The sequence below is a fragment of the Vigna unguiculata genome, chromosome 3 (genome assembly GCF_004118075.2).
Source record: "Vigna unguiculata cultivar IT97K-499-35 chromosome 3, ASM411807v1, whole genome shotgun sequence".
Taxonomy (NCBI): Eukaryota; Viridiplantae; Streptophyta; class Magnoliopsida; order Fabales; family Fabaceae; genus Vigna; species Vigna unguiculata.
The window spans coordinates 8,817,358-8,838,521 of record NC_040281.1 but is presented as its reverse complement, the minus strand read 5'-3'; the positions used below and the strand labels follow the sequence as shown (position 1 = coordinate 8,838,521).

General features: G+C 33.9%; 6 protein-coding genes across 8 annotated transcripts; 3 read left to right on the top strand and 3 right to left on the bottom strand.

Annotated features, from left to right (window-relative positions):
- Nucleotides 1-442: 442 nt before the first annotated feature.
- Nucleotides 443-2,779, bottom strand: LOC114179542. The gene is made up of 2 exons (XM_028065913.1): nt 2,164-2,779; nt 443-769 (listed from the first exon to the last, which is right to left on the bottom strand). Exons 1-2 carry the CDS (start codon nt 2,629-2,631, stop codon nt 725-727), a joined length of 513 nt encoding a protein of 170 aa, XP_027921714.1. The 5' UTR covers nt 2,632-2,779; the 3' UTR covers nt 443-724.
- Nucleotides 2,780-8,837: 6,058 nt separating this feature from the next.
- Nucleotides 8,838-10,025, top strand: LOC114178275 (probable ribose-5-phosphate isomerase 2). Its single transcript, XM_028064092.1, has one exon. It carries the CDS (start codon nt 9,218-9,220, stop codon nt 10,010-10,012), a length of 795 nt encoding a protein of 264 aa, XP_027919893.1. The 5' UTR covers nt 8,838-9,217; the 3' UTR covers nt 10,013-10,025.
- A 35-nt stretch (nt 10,026-10,060) lies between these two features.
- On the bottom strand, nt 10,061-11,674 carry LOC114178274 (exonuclease V, chloroplastic-like). Its single transcript, XM_028064091.1, has one exon. It carries the CDS (start codon nt 11,331-11,333, stop codon nt 10,119-10,121), a length of 1,215 nt encoding a protein of 404 aa, XP_027919892.1. The 5' UTR covers nt 11,334-11,674; the 3' UTR covers nt 10,061-10,118.
- A 1,092-nt stretch (nt 11,675-12,766) lies between these two features.
- Nucleotides 12,767-13,508, top strand: LOC114178276. Its single transcript, XM_028064093.1, has one exon. The coding sequence runs from the start codon at nt 12,843-12,845 to the stop codon at nt 13,311-13,313; it is 471 nt and encodes a 156-aa protein (XP_027919894.1). The 5' UTR covers nt 12,767-12,842; the 3' UTR covers nt 13,314-13,508.
- A 1,095-nt stretch (nt 13,509-14,603) lies between these two features.
- On the bottom strand, nt 14,604-16,494 carry LOC114178534 (berberine bridge enzyme-like 8). Its single transcript, XM_028064504.1, has one exon. The coding sequence runs from the start codon at nt 16,387-16,389 to the stop codon at nt 14,791-14,793; it is 1,599 nt and encodes a 532-aa protein (XP_027920305.1). The 5' UTR covers nt 16,390-16,494; the 3' UTR covers nt 14,604-14,790.
- Nucleotides 16,249-20,956, top strand: LOC114178535 (geranylgeranyl transferase type-2 subunit beta 1-like). 3 transcript variants are annotated; one of them, XM_028064506.1, is made up of 11 exons: nt 16,249-16,367; nt 16,561-16,606; nt 18,538-18,591; nt 18,750-18,900; nt 18,999-19,115; nt 19,390-19,456; nt 19,544-19,692; nt 20,021-20,154; nt 20,235-20,333; nt 20,458-20,533; nt 20,699-20,956. In XM_028064506.1, exons 3-11 carry the CDS (start codon nt 18,538-18,540, stop codon nt 20,791-20,793), a joined length of 942 nt encoding a protein of 313 aa, XP_027920307.1. In that variant the 5' UTR covers nt 16,249-16,367; nt 16,561-16,606; the 3' UTR covers nt 20,794-20,956. The 3 variants fall into 3 exon arrangements, 2 of the variants coding, with proteins under 2 accessions (XP_027920307.1, XP_027920306.1); XR_003603336.1 differs by lacking the exons at nt 16,249-16,367; nt 16,561-16,606 and adding an exon at nt 16,996-17,255 and having other exon boundaries at nt 20,225-20,333; XM_028064505.1 differs by lacking the exons at nt 16,249-16,367; nt 16,561-16,606 and adding an exon at nt 16,999-17,255.
- Nucleotides 20,957-21,164: the final 208 nt, after the last annotated feature.

The following is a 21,164-nucleotide window of genomic DNA, read 5'->3' as shown; positions in this document are numbered from 1 at the left end:
ACATAATCAAAACCGTAGAAAATAAGTTTATAAAATAGATATTTATTGAAAATTCTTAACTTAACTTTAGTAAAATCAGATTATAGCTCATTTGATTGATTTTTCCTACATAGCCTTAAAATAGGCTTGTTGTAATTTAGTTCCGATCTTTGTAAACCTAAAATAGCAGTGTAATTGTTGTTCCTATAAAATAAGATGGCAGAAGATCTGAAGTTAGTATTCTTCGTTCGGAAATTAAATTTTGCTTGTTGATTATATCAGTCAATTATAATACTGATTACGTGTTAAACTTCAAGGAAACACTTGATATAGATGATGACATTACAGTGGTTTAGAATAAATTTAATCCCTAGCAAGTCGGGGAAAGTGATCATTGAACCACATAGAAAAAGATGACGTAGAAAATAATTCAGGTTAGTAAGGTGACAAGGTGATGCAGGGGTAGCATACAAAGCTGTTTCTTTTGCAAGACCCGACATTGCCATTCATTATTAAGCACGTTTAAATCTGATCAGAAACAGAAAGTTCTGCAACAGATTTGAAGTTTAAGTCTCAACTTAAATATGTACATAACATATTTTCATAAAAGTCTCCCGTGAGAAATATTAAAGAGAAACCATACCCCAGTTTCAGTTTTGACACTTTGACATATATAAGCTGGGCAATAGAGGCACAGTAACATCTTAAAACGTCGTTCTATTATGCCATACTTTTGAAACGGAATCTATTCTGTCAGAAGCATTGGAATTTCATCTACCGGGGCAGGAAACTGCAAGTACAAATTGCCAAAGATTTATACTAGTTAGTTTTTCTGAGTGCTTAAGAAAAAAAAAAATACCAAGACTAAAATGGAGCAGGAAACATGCAGGAGAAATAAGATGCAGATAAATAGCAACAATACTCATATCAGATGGTATGATCAATAGTGTTTACAGAAGTTCAAAGGTTAGCAGAAGTTCAATTCATGGCATGACACCCTGCATCAGACACAGACCATTCCTGATGTAAAAGTTATTGGACAAGAGCCACCAGACTGAACACAAATTCGAGACCCAATATGCACCCCCGTGATCCTTTTGGGCATATAATGAGAGATGATAAGGCTTTGGGAGTCCTAGTATTTCATGAGTTAATACGTATTCAAAGTTGTCCCAGGAGACAGAACTCTACAATCTGTACCCTTACTTCCCCTTGTCCACAAAACATGCTTAGAGGCTGCCTCAGAATTGAAGGCGCGTTAGCATAAACTGCTTATAAAACAGGAACTATGGAAGGGCAAATGGACCCTTATCCCAACAACATTGTTCAGTGTTGTACTACAAACAAATAGATCCGTTGCAGGGTTCCTTGTATTAGACTTCATTGAGACAATTCCCCCAACTTCTAAAATACCAGTTTAGTTATAATTTATGGGTAACTTTGCAGTTAAGATACAGAGTCCCCTTTAAAGAGTTGAAGTGTGTTTGATAAGTTACTCCAAAAACACAAACATCTTTGACAACAAAAACACACAAACACCTTTGACCAAAATATGTTTGTTTAAAACACACTTATTTTCTAATCTTCCAGTTTATTTTCACAAACTACTTCATTAAATATTTAATTTGTCTCTATGATAGAAAAGCTAGCAACAATACTCGCGACAGATTATGAAAATAACTAAATATATCATTGTATGTCATTCAATATATGCCAACCAATTTTATCAACATTGCATCTCATTTAAGAACACACATATTTTTCCAGCAGAACTCATTCTGAGTTGTTAACATCTCACAAAGGACCCCACATTTTGATTTGCTTCGAGTTCTTCTACAATGTTCATTTGTTACACGTGGAATGCAGACTAGACTACTCCAATGGTAATATTGCGCAAAAACTTGATTTTATGTTAAGAACCCACAGTGAGAGAGGTTTCAGCTAACTTATGTTTATACCAAACACAACCTTATTTGGTATATCCTAACCTTTCCATGGACCTTAGATGAAAAGTCTAATCATGTGGATACACATCTATTAAAACACACACCCAATTATAAACGCTGAATTGGATCAAATAAATCACACACTCACACACACACATCTCATGAAACCAATAAGAGGTTGTTTGGAGAAAACAACATCCAATTAAAGCAATTCCGGAGAAAAGAAGAAAAAAAGAACCTTAATTCGGCGTTGAGTGCAAGGGGAAGAGGAGGAGAGTGATTTGCGGCAGGAATGAACGGTCTTGAACTGGTCAACGTTGAGTTTCTTGTTGATGATGCCGACCTGGAAGTAGATGCTGTTGGAAGGGGGCAAATCGACCCTGATCTCGTCCACGTTGAACCACAGGAGGAGGCGCTGCACCTCGATTCCCTTCAGATTCGTGATGGAGCCATAGCTGAGTTTGCCGGTGATTTTTTTGTCGTAGTAAACCAGGTACTCGAACTGTATGTAGCAGGGCTTCGCCAAAACGACGACGAATTGACCGTCCTCGTCGAGCGTGTAGTCGGTGACGGTGTCCGGTAACAGACCACTGGGGAGCCCGAACTTGGGGAGCACGTCGTACACGCTCTCCTTCGCCGTGCATGCACGCGCCCAGAACAGAGCGATCATTGCCATGACGAGCGCGTGGGATGACCGTTTTGCCATACCTGCAATTTTGAGAGAGAGAGAGAGAGAGAGAGAGAGATTGCAGTGACCGGCGGTGTTACGATCCTCTGTAGCTCTCTATCTCTGCGCTTTGTCTCCTTCCCCGAAGAGACTCTGTTTCAACTTTAAACACCGCAACCCCTATCTATAATTTCCAACTGTTGTTTTTATCAAAATATATTAATAAAATAACTAATCTTTATAACTATAAACTACACCATTTTTAATGCGTAATATTCTGATGATTGAACGATATTAATTAAATAACTAACCACCCTACCTAAATAATGCAATATTAGTTTAAAGTTGTCATTTTTTTTTCTTAAATTACATTGCAAATTTTGTGATAGAATTGCGTAGAGATAATGGCACGTGTATGAGAGACCATGGCACGAGTATGAGAGGAAATTTTGTAGCCGTTGAATATGGTTCAAATTTTTCTATTTCTTCTTATTTTAAAACTATTATTAAAAAAAAATTTGGACATTTATTTTAATTCTGCACCTCATAATTTTAACCTAATTTTTTTCTTTTACACTTCTCTGTAGTGGTTGTTTCTTCCTTTGTGACAGTGTTGTAGACCTATTGTCGACACTTCCGTTGTTGCTGACAGAAATTGTCTTCATCACTCATTATCACTGCACTGAATAATATTTGTTTTCAGAAGAAATTCCGTTGTTCTGTTAGTTACGTTTTCGAATGACTGTTCCAAAATGTTTTCGGATTGCAAAATAAATCGCATTAATTAGTCTATAATAAATATATAGAATAAATCTAAGGAACAAAAATTAAATCAGACTAAACTCATTCGTCTCTAAATAAAATAGTGACACACCTTGACCCCTAATATTTGACAAAGATATTGTTCTAGACAATTACTTCATAACACCATACGTTATGTTATTACTTTATTCTCAAATCTGGATATTACTCTAACAGTTTAGCATTTTATTATTAGAAAATAGTGCATGTGATCGAATTAAAAAATAGTGGTTCTAAAGAAATCACCTTGCAATAACTCCATAAGAATGCATAGAAATTTAGATATATTATTGTGTCGTTCGGTTTTTTCTTGTCTAATCAATCATATTAATAAAATATATAATAATAATTTTCTAACACAATATTTTATAATATTCAAACTCGTGGGACGCATGGACGTGTGGGTAGCATATCTTAATATTTAACTATTATCATTTTTAGTGTTTCTTTCAATTTTTTTACTCATAAAAATTGAAATCCTTAATCATTGGTCTATTAAAATTCTAACAAAGTGATTACTTGTCATAAAGAAAAGTTGAAATGTAATCAATTTTTAAAAAAAAAGTAGTGATAAAATTACGCTATTTTGGTTTTATAACGTTCTCTAAAATATCATTATTTTGTTTAAAAATTTATGTAAAATGTGTCAAAAATAAAATTTTTAACAGGAATTAATGTCAATAAATATGAGCTATAAAATTTAGAACGATAACGTAATTATAAATATGGTGGTTTTACACTGAATGATTCAAATCTTATTACAAGAACAATAAAATTTTGGTAAATAAATAAATACACCCGTGTTGCTTGTGTGTTGTTATTTAAATCCAAATTTTGAAGTTTTCAAGTTGTGTTAGGACACGAGATAGAAAAAAAAGTTGCTTGGGAGTTAAGAGATTTTTTATCATCGTTTAATTTTGCACCCCGTAATTTTCTCATATATTCCCAATTTTCCAAAAGTGAACATTTTTGTCGTTTGTGATTCATTTGTGTTTTAACTTCTTAAAACTCCTTTTTTTCTTCTTATGTTTCTCCTCCATTGGTGAGTTGATATTTTAACGTAAAGGTACCAGCAAAGCATTGGATTTTTTTTATGTTGTCAAATAGTTGAGCTCCAAGGTATCTTCACGTTATAGTGTTCTGTCTAAGAGGAATTTTCTTACACACATCTTTTGAAGATAGCCATGTAAATGTGAACATCTATTTGATGGAGTTTTCAATCTTTAGCAGCGGTAACAACCAATAGAGTATATAGATGTGTTAATTTGGTTCATCTCAGAGTATCGTTTCACCTATGTAGATCTAGACTAAAAAATTCAATTTGTCCAAAAGTATTTCATTGAAAAAGTTCACAAAATTAAAATATCCACAAAAGTCCTATAGACAGGACAAACTTATGAACTTTTTTTATAAATATGAAAAAAAATAACATTAGACCTTCAATTTAGACGGGTTTGTCTTAACTTTCAGTTTGAATAGCCTTGTCCCAACCTTTAGTCAAATCGACTAGGATTAACCTTTAGTCCAAGAGAGTCTATCTGGACCTTCGGCCTGAGTTAAAACCAATTCAGTCAAATTTTGGTTGGAATCGATTTAACTGAATTCGACAAAATTTCATTCAAGGTTGACTCATTCAAATTCAGCCGAATTTTAGTCAAAGCCCATTAATTGAATTCAGCCAGGGTTGTCTCGACTGAATTTCGATTGTGACCCTCTATCAAGTTTTGCCAAATTTTTTGTCAGGGACAACTTAGCCGAATTCAACCAAATTTTGATTGATCGTGATTAACTTGGTTGAATTCGGCCAAATTTCGACCAAAGTTGACTCAGTTGAATTTAATCAAATTTCGGTAGTAGATGACTTGGATAAATTTGACCAAATTTCGGTTGAAGCTGACTCGACCGAATTCAACCAAGTTTTGGTTATGAATGACTTGAACAAATTCAACCAACCAAGTTTTGGTTATGAATAACTTGAACAAATTCAACTTCGGCTTGACTTGTCCATCTTAGCCTTTGGTATGAGACGACTCTGTTCAATCTTTGACTGAGACTGAAGGTATTGTTTTTAAGAGTTAATTCTAGTCTTTTAGTGAGACTAAATCCATTTTAGCCCAGACTCTAATCTATTTGAGAGGAAGTTTTGAGAATTTAAACATTTTTTTTCTCTCTCATTTTAAAGGCTCCCTAAAAGAAAAAATTATTCAAAAGTTGCTAAGATCGACCATGGCTATTGTACAAATTGACATTTCTAAAAATACATTCACTAACGATTTTTGCCATTAGGCAAATATTTTTGTGTAGTATGACCCTTCAACTTGGTGGTTCCCTATAATGAACAACCTTACTTTAAATCTATCAATGGTACTGCATGAGTGATACTTGATTTTATAGACTCACTTGTAATCAAGAGTTTGTTTTCCTGTCGGCAAATTGGTAACAATCTATGCATGAGCGGGAAATGCCCCATTACTCTAGGTAGGGTTTTTAAATAAATTTTGAATAAAGGGTAAAGTAGGAATATCACAATTTATGGGGGTGTGGGAAGAAATGCATGGAAGTGCAACTACCTAAAGCATATGATGGATTCACGGTGACCGAAAATAATGATAACAAATGAGAGAATTTTGCAGTCTCATTTAACAAATGTTTAATCAAAGACTTTTGTCAACACAAACTAAATTATGTATTAAACATTTTTTAGTTGATTTATTTTTTACGTAATTTTTCTCTCTTTTTATGTTCAACTTAATTTTCTTTTTCTTGGATTCCTTTTTTTTTTTCATCACTGATTCTCTTGGATAGTTTATCTTTTTGCATTAAAATTATTCCACCTAAATACGAAGCTCTAAGTTTTCTCCTTAAAAAATACATATTGCTTGCACTCAAGCTTTTAATGAAGATTTTGGATTTTCTCAGCCCAATGGAGTGAAGAAGATGACCAAAATCATTGACCAATCCGAAGAATAAGATGCCCAGCAAAAGAAAACTAAAAACAAAACATTATAAAAAAATTCATTTTAAAAGGACAAACCAAATTGTATACACTTTTCATCCTTACTTACCAAACAAACATGGTGTTTGGTCAATTCATAGCTACCATAGTCAAATAATACAAAGAATCTATTATAAGCAAACGACAGAAAATATTTCACATAAATAAAAATATTAAATATATTTTTATTCTTAAATTTAAGATATAAAATTAGAATTCACCTTTATTTTTTATATATTTTTGTTCTTAAACTTTAAAAATAAATGAATATAGTTTTTTTTAATCTAATTATATTAACTTTTTATTTTTTAAGTGTTAAACGATATTTTAGATTAACATTTGAACTAAAACAGATCAAATAATATAAGCAACTCAAATATTAATCTGAAATATAGTTTACAATGTTAAAAAAACTTCGTATAACTAGACTAGAAGGATATATTTATTTATTTTCTAAATTTGAAGATCAAAATATATTAAAGATATATAACAATGAATTTTAATTTTACATAAAAATTTTGGATATTAAAAGTATATTTAACCTTAAATAAAATTATTGACGCTAAATTCTTAAGATAATTTTTTATCACATGTTTCCTTTGTAATTATCTAACATATTTATACAGATAAAAAGATATTTATTTAAATCAAAACAAAAAAGATAAAATAAGTGCATTGTTTAATTAAGGAAAACAAATGACATAAAGAAGGAATGAATGGACATTGTTTGACTTTGATATGCGAATATTAGCAAGAAAAGCAATCTTCACGCCTTGTTTATCACTAAAAAATGTGTTTCTTGGTTTCACATTGTTAAACGCAGATAGTGTCGTGTTACAACAATTTGCATTTCCATGCTGTGGTCCATTGAAATGCAGAAAAATGGGAGAATTTGGAATTGAAGACTTGGAACATTGAACATTGAATGCTTTTTCAGACTGAAAAGAATTAATTCTTAACGAATGATATCCTCACATTTGGCACAGTGCACAAGTTCTATCTTTCTTTTTTCTGTGTTGAATACAGAGATGACAAAAAATATCAGTGCATGCGGATAATTAGTATTTTTGGATATTTATTATCTACGGATAATAGATATTTTAATACCCGTTTATAAATAGGTTGGATAGTATCTAATACTCATAAAAATATTAAAATAAAAATAAAATTATATTTTATTAAGTTAAATTTAATTAAAATTAAAATTAACAGTATATTTTATTATGTCAAATTTAATTATAATTATAATTTAATTTAATTTATATTTTATTTTTATAATTTCATATTAAACAATTTATAATATATATATATATATATATATATATATATATATTTTAAAATATTTATGGGTATTGAATATTTACGAGTATCCGTAGGTTTTAAAAATATTTACGAATATTTTTTAAATGGATATCTGATAGATAAGCAAACAGGTAACAGACAAATTTTGTTTAACAGATCAGATTACGGGTAGACACTATCCGTGTCCGACCTGATCCTTGTCATCTCTAGTTAAATCAATGCTTTTAAGATAGAAATCAGGAACAAGAAAATACTTTAGTTATTGTATAGTATTTGATGATATGAAGTTGAATTATAAAATTTCAATCTTGTAACTAAAACATGATCATAATAATCTAAATCGCTTTGTATTTTACCTTTTGTAATATTTTTAAATTATAGTATAAAATTTATAATAAAGGTATCAATTTAAAACAAAAAATAAAGATATAGAAAAAAGGAAAAAACAAAAAGAAACTAACAACATAATAAGAAGAAAAGAAGCAATTGCTTTTACTTTTAAATAAAATTAAATTGTAAGTATTTAGAATGTTTCATTTCATATAAATAACTTATTATTTACAATTTAGAATTTTTTGAAATCAAATTTCCATCTTGGACAGCACTGTAATTAAGTTTAGTGCAGGAAAATAAAGTGACGCCTGATCTAGGAATTAAATCCGCATCCTCTGTTTTTGTTATGACAATATATTTGTTATAATATTATTTTACAGGATTCTTTATGTTTTTGTATATGATATTTTAAAATATTTTTTTAATATTTATTAATAAATATCTAATACATAAATTAATAATATTTTATGATGATAATAAGTTATAAAGTTTTATATTAAAAATATTTAATATATTTGATTTTAATTTAAATTTACACAAGAATAATTATATATTTTGTATGTTTATTAAAAAAATTGTATATCTTTTAATATGCATATCCGTATAAGTATAATATCTGTGCATCGTAAAACATCATTCTTTCTCTAGTTGAATTTTTTATTAAAGTTTTTGATCTACTAAACTATTAATGGTTACGTCTTTAATTTTTTTAACTTTTAAATTTTTAAAAGAAAAAAAATCAATCCATCAATTATATCAATTACAATTTTTTATTCAAATTTACTTTTTTTTTCTAATCCAAACAAATTTATTAAAGATGGGATGTAAAAACAAATAAGAGTAACTGATTGCTACTGAATGAAATGGATCAGCGGTTAGAACACTGACTATACTATACAAATAGTTTAGGTTTATCCCTCCAAAAAACTGGGAAGCTGCATGCCTGCATTCATGGTTCGAATATCTTTCTCTGTGTCTCTTTCTCCTTTCTGGACATGTCAATTTCTCTTCAAACAACAAAAACGCAGTGTTTGAACCAAATTCCTTTTTCTTCATTATCCCTTTTTCTATATAATCAATCTCATCCCTCTCTAACCCTTCAACCTTATCTCTCTCCTTTCTGCTTCCACCACACGTTTAAACCTCTCTGCGTGGCAAGTTTAGGTCTTTTCACCCATTTCCTCCACCATTAAGATGGCCATTCCTTACCCGCATTTCACCGCCACCGAGAACGCCGACATGGACGCCGCCCTCCTCCTCCCCTCCTCCCCCTCCGTCATCATCACCCAAGATAACCTCAAGAAGATCGCCGCCTACAAGGCCGTCGAGTACGTCGAATCCGGCATGGTTCTCGGCCTCGGCACTGGCTCCACCGCCAAGCACGCCGTGGACCGCATCGGAGAACTTCTCCGACAGGGCGAACTCAAAGACATTGTCGGAATCCCCACCTCCAAGAAAACCCACGAACAGGCACTCTCCCTTGGGATTCCCCTGTCCGATCTCGACTCCCACCCCGTCGTCGATCTGGCCATCGACGGTGCCGACGAGGTTGACCCTTTCCTCAACCTCGTAAAGGGTCGCGGCGGCTCCCTCCTCAGGGAGAAGATGGTGGAGAGCGCGTGCAAGAAGTTTATTGTTATTGTTGACGAGTCCAAGCTCGTGAACTATATAGGGGGGAGTGGATTGGCCATGCCCGTTGAGGTTATTCAGTTTTGTTGGAAGTTCACCGCTGAGAGGTTGCGCAGGTTGTTTGAGGAGGCTGGGTGTGTTGCAAAGCTTAGAACTTTTGGGGAGAAGGATGAGCCCTTTGTCACTGACAATGGGAACTTCATCGTGGATTTGTATTTCGAGAGGAGTTTCGGGGATTTGAAAGCTGCCAGTGACGCAATTCTGCAGCTTGCTGGGGTGGTGGAGCATGGCATGTTTCTGGATATGGCTACCACTGTTATTGTGGCAGGGGAACTTGGCTTGACGGTGAAGAATAAGTAGGAATGAATTTACTGATACTAACAAAAGATAAGATTGAAAAAGAGTGTATAAAATGACTGCAGAATTTTTGTTATTTTTGTTATGCTACATCACATTACATTTCTTTCTACTCACTTGAGTAATCACTTACAAATTGAGTGCTCTCACTGTCGGTATCAGTGTATCCTTGACACTCAGAAACAAAATCACAGTAACCACACTTCCATTGCTCATCCTCAGCCACATAACTGGCTTCTCTCTGTCCAAGCCACAACTCAAGACAATTCCCTATTTCACTCTTCACCCAACCCTCATCATATGCAATCTTTTCTTCATCCAGCACTGAATGGTCCCTCTGAGATTCATATCTCAACACTAACTTCTTATTAGAAGGTGGCAGCATCTTGCATGTATTTTGGTAACACCTCACCACATCACCAAGGGTCAGTGCTGTGAATCCAGATTCTTCACACGCTGCTTGTAGATCTTTACTTAGAGTACGACGTGGATTCAACTCAAAATAATCATACAACTGTTTGCGTGGGAAATCATGATGAGCATGTGCAACTAAATTGTCCCACAAATACTTGTAACACATTAGCTGAATCCTTCCGTTTCTTTTCTGTGCTTCTGAAGGAACCGTGTCTTGGAAACGAGTCTTTGTCTCAATTAGTATCGGATTACGATCTTTCTTTGCTTTAGGCATTTGAACTTCATCGATCTTCCCCACCATCCATATGCCTTCTGCAAAAGCAAAACTCAGTATTGGAAGCTCGCGTGTTAACCCATCATACGCCAACTGATTCACCCCATTTATGAAGTTAACAAGTTTCATTGCCATGTCATCCTCACGTGACTTCACCTTCAGTTCCACCCAAGAGTGAACCTCCAGTTCAAGTTGAACATGTCGATTTCTACCAGCTTTCATAGCTTCACTGTTCCTCCTTCCTCCTCCAGAATCCATTGGCCTGCCTTCATTGTTCTTCCATTCTTCAGAGAAAAGAGAAAACTCCATTTGCCTTTCACACCATTCAGTTTTGGTGACATCGGTGACAAACAAGCCTTTCTTGCTCCTAAACCGGTGGAGTAACGTGTTGTTATCTGCTTTGATCTTCTTCTCCTTCTTCTTTAGAAAATCGCCATAGTCCTCAATATCAGGTTCTGAACACATGCACAGCCTTCTCTTGGCTTTACCTGAAACTGAGTCAATTGACTTGTCATTTCTGTGCAACTTAGAGGTTGAAGGAGGTGTGCGTTTTGAGGGTGTAGAAACTTCAGTGTAAAAGTTTTCATCATCGCTTGGTATAACAATTGGGATCTTCTTGGAGGATGTTCTCACCATGGTTGGATGTTGGTCGTCCAAGTTTGAAACTCAAGAAACTATTGAGAGTGTTGAGATTATCTTGTTAGAAGGGGGCTAGTGAGTGAGAGTTGGAAGGCTTAATGAGCAAGAAAAAGGAAAAATAATTGAAGGCAAAAGAAAGGTTGTGGAATCTTAGTACAGTTCAAAGAAAGTAGACAAATACGAAAGAAAAAGCATAGAAGATAGAAAAGCAGCTTAGGGATGTAGACACTTTAACGTTGGAGGATTGGTAAAGTGGCATGTGGGTCATGATTCAAACAGTAAGCTGAACATTCTGATAGTGTTCTTATGTCCAAAAGCCATGATCATGTAAAGCAAATAGTGTGAACATGAATTGAAAAGTAAAGAAAACTCTGCACTAGTTGTTAAAGAGTCACTGGTAGGAAACAAAAAAAAGTTACCCATGAAAACCAAGGGTTACTAGAGCATATTGTGTGGCTATGCAATACTGGTTGAAGAAAACCTTCACTGCTAAGCTATCTAGCAAGTCATGTACCCCACAAGAAAATACTATGCACAAAAAAGATCCATTTTAAACCAACCTTTGATCACAAATGAAAACAAAAATGTCTCAAGCAGCTTGCTATAATCAACTCAATTTACTAACTTATTTATTCAACTTCTAGATTAAATATTAGAAATTTAAATGTGAGATTGAGCTTAGAAATGCAATATCTATTATTATAGGAAAATTTGAACTCTCACCTTTATGTTCTTACTCAAGAACTCATTGAAAATCCAGCCTACAGTTAAAATCAAGCTTTCATATGCGCTGTGCAAAATCAAGCTTACAGTTAAAAGCTCGCGTGTTGATCTTTCCCTATACAACTGATTCACATCATTAATGAAATTAGCAAGCTACACTGCCATTCCAATTTCAAGTGGCATCATCAATGACAGAACCTCTCACATCAACTTTGGTAGCTTCATTCTTTCGATCTCATATAAACTAAAATATAATCAAATTATATCGTATAAATAAATTTAAAACTGATATGATAAGACTATTAGATTTTTCGAGAGGACTCACTCTTGATCTTTTGATATTACTTAGTAACCACAAAAACCCTTAAAAAAGAAAAGTCTTCCAATTTTCTTTTTCAACACTTTCCAATATTAAAAAAAAGAAGAAAGATCTCAATGACTTTTTGAAGATAATTTTCTTAAAGAATCGTCTTATGTAAGTTTCTTGGTGTAATACTATGTATAGATATTTTTCAATCATGTATAGATAGCATCTTGATACATATTAGATTGACTTTTTTTAATGACGTATTCTTGTTGCATACTTATGATTAATTAGAGTAAGTAATTGAATAATTAAGATAAACTACTTGGATTAATTAAATGTAAATTTTTGTTAAATGAAAGCGTTGTACAAGTTAATTTATCTCTACTAAAAAAATGTATTGAGTGGATAATAGTATAATAATCTGGATACATACATATATGGGTTTGGATGATTATTGAAGGGCTAAGTGTGAAGCCATGTCCCCACAGAAGCTGATTCTGTTGTCAACGTTCCTAATCCTCTTCCATGGAGATCTGGGATCAAGCACAGGATCTCCAGATATCCACGATGTTCTCCCTGAGTACGGTTTCCCGAAGGGTCTTCTTCCGAACAACGTCATTTCCTACACACTCTCCTCCGACGGCTCCTTCATCATCCACTTAGATGCTCCCTGCTACGTCTACTGGGAGGACCAGTTGGTGTACTACAGTACCCTAATCAAGGGCACCCTCACCTACGGTTCCGTCTCCCATGTCTCAGGGATTCAGGGCCAGAAACTCTTCCTCTGGCTCCCCGTCACCGGAATCAAGCTCCACCAGGATTCCGGCACGCTTCAGTTTTTCGTCGGAGCTTTTTCGCAGGAATTCCCCGTCACCGACTTCCAAGATGTACCTGGGTGCGCCCGCAGAGGATCGCTGCTCAATCCCAATCTTTTCCTTCCTCTGTAATCCTTCTGCTTCTCTCATCTGTCTTCTTCAAATTAAACACTTTATTTTGAGAACAGAAATAATAATGATTGAAATCTGTTTGCATTTTGAGTAAAATTTATCGTCATTAAATTTGTCTCTTCATAGGATCTAGAAAGTGGAATGTAAAAGTTCTTCTTCACTTGTTTAATCGGAAGCACAGATAATGTGATTTTATTGTTTTTGGTGCTGTTTCTTAGTTAGTTTTTAAAATATTAATTTTTATGTTTTAAAATATATTAAAAAGAATTATATACGATATCAGTACATATTAAAAGTTTAGTAGATATTAAAGTAAAAATTCAACAGAAAATTCAGATTCATTTTTGACATTTTTTCTAAGATAAAATTTTTCGATAAATATTTAAAAGAAACTAAAAAACAATACATTTATCAATAAGTCGAAACTAGTTTTTAATAAGTTAAAATAAAAATTTTAAAAATATAATGTATAAATTAATTTATATATTACCCAATTTTCACATGCAGAAAAAATAATTTTAATTTTCTTCTTAATTTCTTATGCAGAAGTCTTTATAAAGAAGTTTATGCAATTATACTAATAACTAATAGTTTCTAAAAGATTTTAATCCGACGGCTAAGGACAATTAAGAAACAATTAATGACAATGTTAATGAGATAGATCTATCTCATGGATTATAATGTTAGTTCTGATTTTAATGCGAGTAATCAAATTTCTTTTTATGCAGATTTTACAAATGTGTGAAAAAAAATTCATCAAACAAATGGAGAATGATGAGTGTATGAATTAACAAGAAGAAAGGAGTTAAAGGATCTAAGAGAGGATAAATATGACAAAAAAAACAATAATTTTGCTCATAAAAATAATTCATAGCTTTTTTCATTAATATTTCATGGATCCATAAGGTTTATGACTTGATTATTTTCTTTTAATTAAATTTCTTTAAATATATAATTATAGTTTAAGTTTGAAATTGGATTTCAATTAATAGAATCAAACAAAATTCAATTAAATAAGGAAGTCTCAACGAAAAGGAGGAGAGCCAAAGAAAGTATGGGTGATACTATTCTTAACCAGAAGGATAAAAAACCTTCTAATCTATAATTTGAATTTTCCTCTTATTCAAAAATATACACTAAAAACAAGGACTTCGCCATTGACAGTGGCATCAACAAGAGCAGCAATGAAAGTTCAGATAGGAAGAAGAAGCTATTGATGAACAGACAAATAGCGTTGGTGAAGGAGAAAGAACACATCAAAATGTCTTATGCATAATGAAATTGCTGCAGTGGCTAAATAATAGTATTTTGTTACTATAATTGGTGTAGCAATTTTAGTATACAATTGATATTACAAATGTCTTTCATAAGGTAAAATAGAATTACAATACATACCCTTCACTATCCAATCAAATTTCATTGCTATCTTTTATACTACTGAATCAAACCATTATTCTATACCTCTTCAACCAATCTTCTATTCTGACATTATCCCAACACTAAATGCTGCAAGTGATGGTATACTCTGTTCATATCTGAAAAAATTGCTTGGATCTACCTTTGTCTTCACCTCTACCAATCTATCGAAGTTTCTTTTGAAATACTTCTCACCCCAAACCCTAGCCTCTTCATAAGTAGCATTTCCAGGTCCATTAACCCCTATATCAACATCTCTATAGTTCAGATATGAACTTCTGGGTGACTTTGACACATAAGGCGTCATATAATCATAGAGCCTCCGAATCAGATCCAAATATCTGTCACCAACATCTTCACCCTCCTCTTTCCAATTCACAGAGTACTGAATTTTGTACAAGTTACCAGCCCTATGTGGAAACGGTACTTCCATCTCCGAAATCTCACCCATTCTCCCACCATAGGGGTTCAGTGCGAGAACAGGTTTTTCTAGCTCCATCATTTTACTCCAAACACCTTCAAGCCCAGTTTTGGATATAGGTTGCTGCACATAATCTGATTTCTTCTTCAAGAATTTCTCGGTCGTATCATGCCTTTCAAGCAGAACATCAACCGAAGTTCCCACTGGAAAGTTGTCCCAAAACAACACCGAATCGATCCAACTCATTTCAATGCAGTCTTCACCAACCAAACCCAATTCAGGGAAGCTGTCACTCATCACACGAACCAAATCTTGAGCATTTCCAAGAAACAAGGCATTGAACTTGGCTCTGATTGTCTTCTGACCCTTCCTTTTGACAGCACTAAGAACCACTCTAATAAACAATTCATCATGCATGTTACCGGCAACATACTGCCATCGATGAACAACATCGGTGGCCCCTTGTTCCAATGTTTTTTGAACTCTAAAAACCGTGACAACCTCAGGGACAGGAACCAGCTTGATTTTCCACGACACAATGACCCCAAAGCTAGCACCCCCACCTCCTCTAATCCCCCAGAAAAGATCCTCCCCCATTTTCTTCCTGTCCAAGACTCTCCCTTCAGCATCCACGATCACAGCATCCAAAACATGATCCACAGAAAGACCAAATTTTCTCATCATGTTCCCATACCCTCCTCCACTGAAGTGTCCTCCAACACCAACACTGTGACACACCCCAGCTGGGAAACCATACACCTTACTCCTCTCAGCAATCGCATGATAAAGTTCACCAATCGTTGACCCGGAGTCAACCCACACAGTCTCACCCTCCAAGTTGACCTCCACTGATCTCATCATGAACATGTCCATGATCGCAAACGGAGAGTGTGACACGTATGAAAGACCATCGTAGTCATGCCCCCCACTTCTTATCCTGATCTGAAGTTGGAAACTTTTGCAGCAGATGATTGAGGCTTGGATGTGGGAGATGTGAGTTGGGGCAACGATGAACAATGGTTTGGGAGTAGTGGGGGAAGTAAATCTGAGGTTTCTGATGTAGGAGTGCAAGATGGGAATGTACGAGGTAGTGTTGGGGAAATACGTGACAGAAGAGATTGGATAAGAAGGGTTCGAATGAAGAGAGAGACACTGCAGAATGGCGTCTTCAACAACAGGATCTGAGGCCGCCATTAGAAGAAAGATTGAGAGAAAAGGTAGGATTGCAGAAACAAGCATCTTCTAGTATGGAAATGGTTTCTGGTTCACCTCTCACAGAAAGAAGAAAATATTCTTTCAAAATCTTTATATTTTTATTATGTGAACAAAATTAAAAATATTTAATCTGAAATATCATGCAATAAAATTTTCGGAATGAATTTTCTAAAATAATTCAAAATATGATTGTAGGAAGTATAAAATTGGCATTCAAGGACTTCATGATCTGAGATCACAGGTTAGTAACACATTGCTTACAATTACCGATGCTCATCGCAACATTTTTAATGTTTGGCTCAATTTTATTTAGTTACAACTGAGTATTTATTATTTTCCAAAATTTAGTCCCTTTCTTCTGTCACCAAATCATTGTTGCTTCAATTAGAACTCGCTTTAAATTATTGTTACTTTTTGTTTCACAGTTTTTTCTTTTCTCCTTTTTTTATCTTCTCTTAATAACAATTCTCTCTTCTTGTTATTTCTTTATTTTATTTTTTAGTCTTGCTATTAATAAAAATTATAGTTAGTAATTAATAGTAAAAGTTTGAAAAATAACAATTTTGAACTACCCATGTTACAAATCAACACATAGTTCTATTAAGCCCATATATGTATTAATATTTGTAAACCCGGGTCTCCGGTTCGGGTCGGGTCGTGACGAACAGAGTGAGTTGATCCGGGTTTTTCTTTGCCCTGATTCGCTTCTCCTTCGTCGTCTTCACTCTTCTTCACGAAGTAACGAACATTGTCTCTCACTCTCACGAAGACAAAGACGCACACGAGCACGAACGGAGAACTCTTCCTGTCGTCTCTCTCAGACTCTTCTACTCGAACCCTCCATCTCTGCTGCGACTTGAGTGTTCCGTTTGCTTTCTTGATTATGATTTGTGAGTGCTCGATATCTATATTGTTGCTTTTAGTGTAAGGATATGTGATCGTACTCTTAAATCGGAGCTTTTACCTAAGTTCTTTTTGGCTGCATTTTATTCCTTTCTTTCTTTTGAAATGCTATGCTACTCAGGGATTGGGAAAATCTCTTTTTGTTTCTCATCACTTTTGTGTTTTTTTGCTTGAATCGTATCTTGCGCTTCAATCCATAGCCCTTTGTAGGATATTTGAATCGATTCATCTTTCGTGAAATCTGGCTTTTCTTGGAATTGGAATGGCGTATGGAAAGCCTGTTTTGTTTGAATATTCTGTTAAATTTGTGGAATTTGTGCTAGTAGTTATAGGTTTTTTATTTTCTTTTACTATATCGTGTTGTTGTGGTTTGTCAGTTATGGACATAAATCAATAGGACACTATTTATGTTGTTTCTGCATTTGAGGAGTCAATCTGTTAGATTGTTAGCATTGGCTTAGGAATCTTTAAAATTGAGGAAAACACATCTTTCTATATGACTATGTATGCTGTGGTTTTATGACTTGTACTTGAAGCAATATAGCTGGTTTGCTACGTTAGTTTTTTACCTGCTTGGTTAGGGATGCCAATAAGTGCTACTGAATGAGTACTTCCTGTCAAGAACTGTGATTTTGAATCCTGAGCTCTTAAGAAGTTGAAAATACAAGATTTATTTCCATCACAAAAAGTCAGGGTGGATGGATTTGTTCATAGTTTACTAAACCATGGAGTGTTGTTTATGACTTATGACGACTCTATGCTTAATGAGAGGTTAGTTTTATTTTTTGTCCTTGGTTGGTTGACATTAGATTTTGATGAAGTATAAACCAGATTTGATTGACTGGTATAATGTGTGAAGTATTTGTTCCCCTGATCATGGGATCTTGATTGGTACATTTTGTGCCACCTAGAATTTAAGATTTGATGTTCCTCCACTTAATCCTTTGACTAATTATTACTGATTCATCTAATGGAGAGGAAACTTTCCCTCTTAACGTATGATTTATCGCTTGTTTTCGTTGAAATATCAAATATAGTTGACTGACCACAAATTAAAACTGTAATTGCAAAGTGAGTCAGTAATTGTATTATGGATGTCTTGTGTGCTGAGCATTATAATTTCTTAGCAGTTATGGCTTTGTTTATTTCAGATCTTATGTAGTTATCAAACCATTTCTATTCCGTTCTTTTAGAAAGGACAAAATGAATGGGTTGTGTAGGCTTTTACAATCGCCGATTCTAATCTTTCTAATTTTTTTCTTGGAATAGATGGCAGAGCTGGCAACTGAGAAACATGTTCGCTACATATTATCAGTTGAAAAGGTTTGCTTCCTGTTTATACATAATACATTCTTTCTGAAAAGAAGAAGAAACTGTCTTGAGTTGATTATCCAAAACATGGATGACTTGCAAACTCTTCTTTTATGCTTAAAAGGTTGGATGTGTTCATTTTTCTTTTTACGCATTCTTTATTTTTCCAGAGGAAAGATAATTTTGAATCTGTGGTAATGGAGCATCTGAGAATGAGTGGGGCATACTGGGGATTGACTGCTTTGGATCTTCTGGGAAAGCTTGATATTGTTGATGTTGATGAGGTTACTTCATGGTTGCTCAGTTGTCAACATGAGTCAGGTTGTTCAATGTTTAATTTGTTTCCTTACTTTGTATTTGGAATTATTTTAGACATCAGCATTATAGATAATTTCTTATGAGATCGTGTTGTTGTGAAGGTGGATTTGGTGGAAATGTTGGTCATGACCCGCACATCCTGTATACACTAAGTGCCGTGCAGGTGTTGGCTCTCTTTGATAAGATGGACGTTATTGATGTAGATAAGGTGACAAATTGTATCCTTACACTTATTGACTGGTTTTGAAGGTCCTATAATCTGTATTCACAAATATTTTGCGATACAGAAGAAACTTTGTTCTTTTTCCCGTTTTTTGAAATGGTATATTTCTGTTTTTTATCAGGAAGCTTTAGTTGGCTATCATGCTGTGCTTTTTCGAAAGATAATTGAAAAGATTTTATTGTGATTTTTAGTGGAGTTTGATGGATTAGTTACTAAAATTACATCAGTGAAAAAAGTATACTGGATCTTTGGTACTTAATATCTGTCAGATATTGTCAGCCTGCAAAATGAAGATGGATCCTTTTCAGGGGATATGTGGGGTGAAGTTGATACGCGGTACTGTTCTTAAGTTCCTTATTCGTTATTGAGCATGTAAGAGGTTACTGTATTTTTAACTAAAATCCACTGAATTGTTTGTCTTAGGTTCTCATATATTGCTATTTGTTGCTTATCAATATTACATCGCTTGGATAAAATAAATGTGGAGAAAGCTGTGAAGTACATTATAAGTTGCAAAAATATGGATGGTGGTTTTGGTTGCACCCCTGGTGGGGAATCTCATGCTGGTCAAAGTATGTAATATTATCATGATCTTTACTTAAATTATTAATTTCTCTATCACTTACTCGATGAATGTACTAATACTATTTCCTTCAACAATTATGTTCTTTACTTATTCCCCACATGAAAGGCATAATTTGAAATTGGAATATATTTTCTGAAGTTATGGATAATCTGTTTAATCCTATCTAGGCAGCACACTAAGAAAGCTCTAAACATTAATATAGAGAGTAATTGTCTTGTAGTTTAAATGTTGTGTAAGTTAAAACTCGTTAATTCATCCATCATCATCATCTGGGAATATATTCCTTATAAAATATTTGTTTTTCCTATTGTCAGTTTTTTGTTGTGTGGGAGCCCTTGCCATAACGGGGTCACTAGATCTTGTTGACAAGGACCTACTAGGTTGGTGGTTATGTGAGCGACAGGTTAAATCTGGAGGTCTGAATGGGCGTCCTGAGAAACTTCCTGATGTGAGTAAATCTTTTCAAATTTACATTTATTGATTTATGTGATATGCTCATTTCTCTTAATAGGTTTTAGATCATCTCAGGTCTGCTACTCGTGGTGGGTTCTTTCTAGCCTGACCATGATTGATAGAGTTCATTGGATCAGTAAGGAGAAGCTTATAAGGTTTATCATAGACTGCCAGGTTAGTTGTTCAATGTCTTTACGGTGTTTATAAATCTGCATATTCTTTGTTTTATTTTTATTTTCGTGCATAAACTACTTTCAGGTTAGTATTTCTGAAATAATTTGTATGTTGAAACTGTAAGGACACAGAAAATGGTGGGATTTCAGACAGGCCAGATGATGCCGTGGATGTATTTCACACATTCTTTGGGGTTGCAGGTAGAGTACCTCTTATCTTTTTTATTGTTTTTTGTTCCATTTTTTGTGCTAAAATCTTGTCATCTGGGAACAAGCCCATTTATCTGACGACAACGTTTTTGGTTTTGTTCATGTGTTTCTTATTCCAATCATACTAAAAACTAGGGACGTTGATTTTTTTTACAGGACTTTCTCTTCTTGAATATCCAGGAGTGAAACCGATAGATCCAGCTTATGCCTTGCCTGTTGATGTTGTAAATCGGATTTTCTTTTCGAAATAAGAGTGAAGTAGTTCAGTTCGTTCATAAACTACCCAGTAATCACTCACTCTTGGAGTTAGATTTACCACCCTCGGCGCAAACACAGTTGATTATTTCCTAAAAATGTTTACAATTTTTTTTAGCTTCTTCAATTAAATTGCTATGATACGAGAAGGATTGTTCAGTGTTGTAGTCAACCATCAAAGATTTTAAATATATATATATATATATATATATATATATATATATATATATATATATATATATATATATATATATATATATTTGGATAGGCTAATGTAAGAGAATTTTATGATTTGAGTTTTATAATTTTTGTTTAGTTTTAAATTATGTAAGAATAGAAAAAGGAAAAGAGAAAGAATTACCATATA

Coding starts and splice junctions, on each gene's coding strand:
- LOC114178274 (XM_028064091.1), bottom strand. CDS start 11,333: ATGGTGAGAACATCCTCCAAGAAGATCCCAATTGTTATACCAAGCGAT.
- LOC114178276 (XM_028064093.1), top strand. CDS start 12,843: ATGTCCCCACAGAAGCTGATTCTGTTGTCAACGTTCCTAATCCTCTTC.
- LOC114179542 (XM_028065913.1), bottom strand. CDS start 2,631: ATGGCAAAACGGTCATCCCACGCGCTCGTCATGGCAATGATCGCTCTG. Junction 770..2,163: donor GCACTCAACGCCGAATTAAG/GTTCTTTTTTTC, acceptor TTGTACTTGCAG/TTTCCTGCCCCGGTAGATGA.
- LOC114178535 (XM_028064506.1), top strand. CDS start 18,538: ATGGCAGAGCTGGCAACTGAGAAACATGTTCGCTACATATTATCAGTT. Junction 20,334..20,457: donor GGTTTATCATAGACTGCCAG/GTTAGTTGTTCA, acceptor TGAAACTGTAAG/GACACAGAAAATGGTGGGAT. Junction 20,534..20,698: donor CACATTCTTTGGGGTTGCAG/GTAGAGTACCTC, acceptor TTTTTTTTACAG/GACTTTCTCTTCTTGAATAT.
- LOC114178534 (XM_028064504.1), bottom strand. CDS start 16,389: ATGCTTGTTTCTGCAATCCTACCTTTTCTCTCAATCTTTCTTCTAATG.
- LOC114178275 (XM_028064092.1), top strand. CDS start 9,218: ATGGCCATTCCTTACCCGCATTTCACCGCCACCGAGAACGCCGACATG.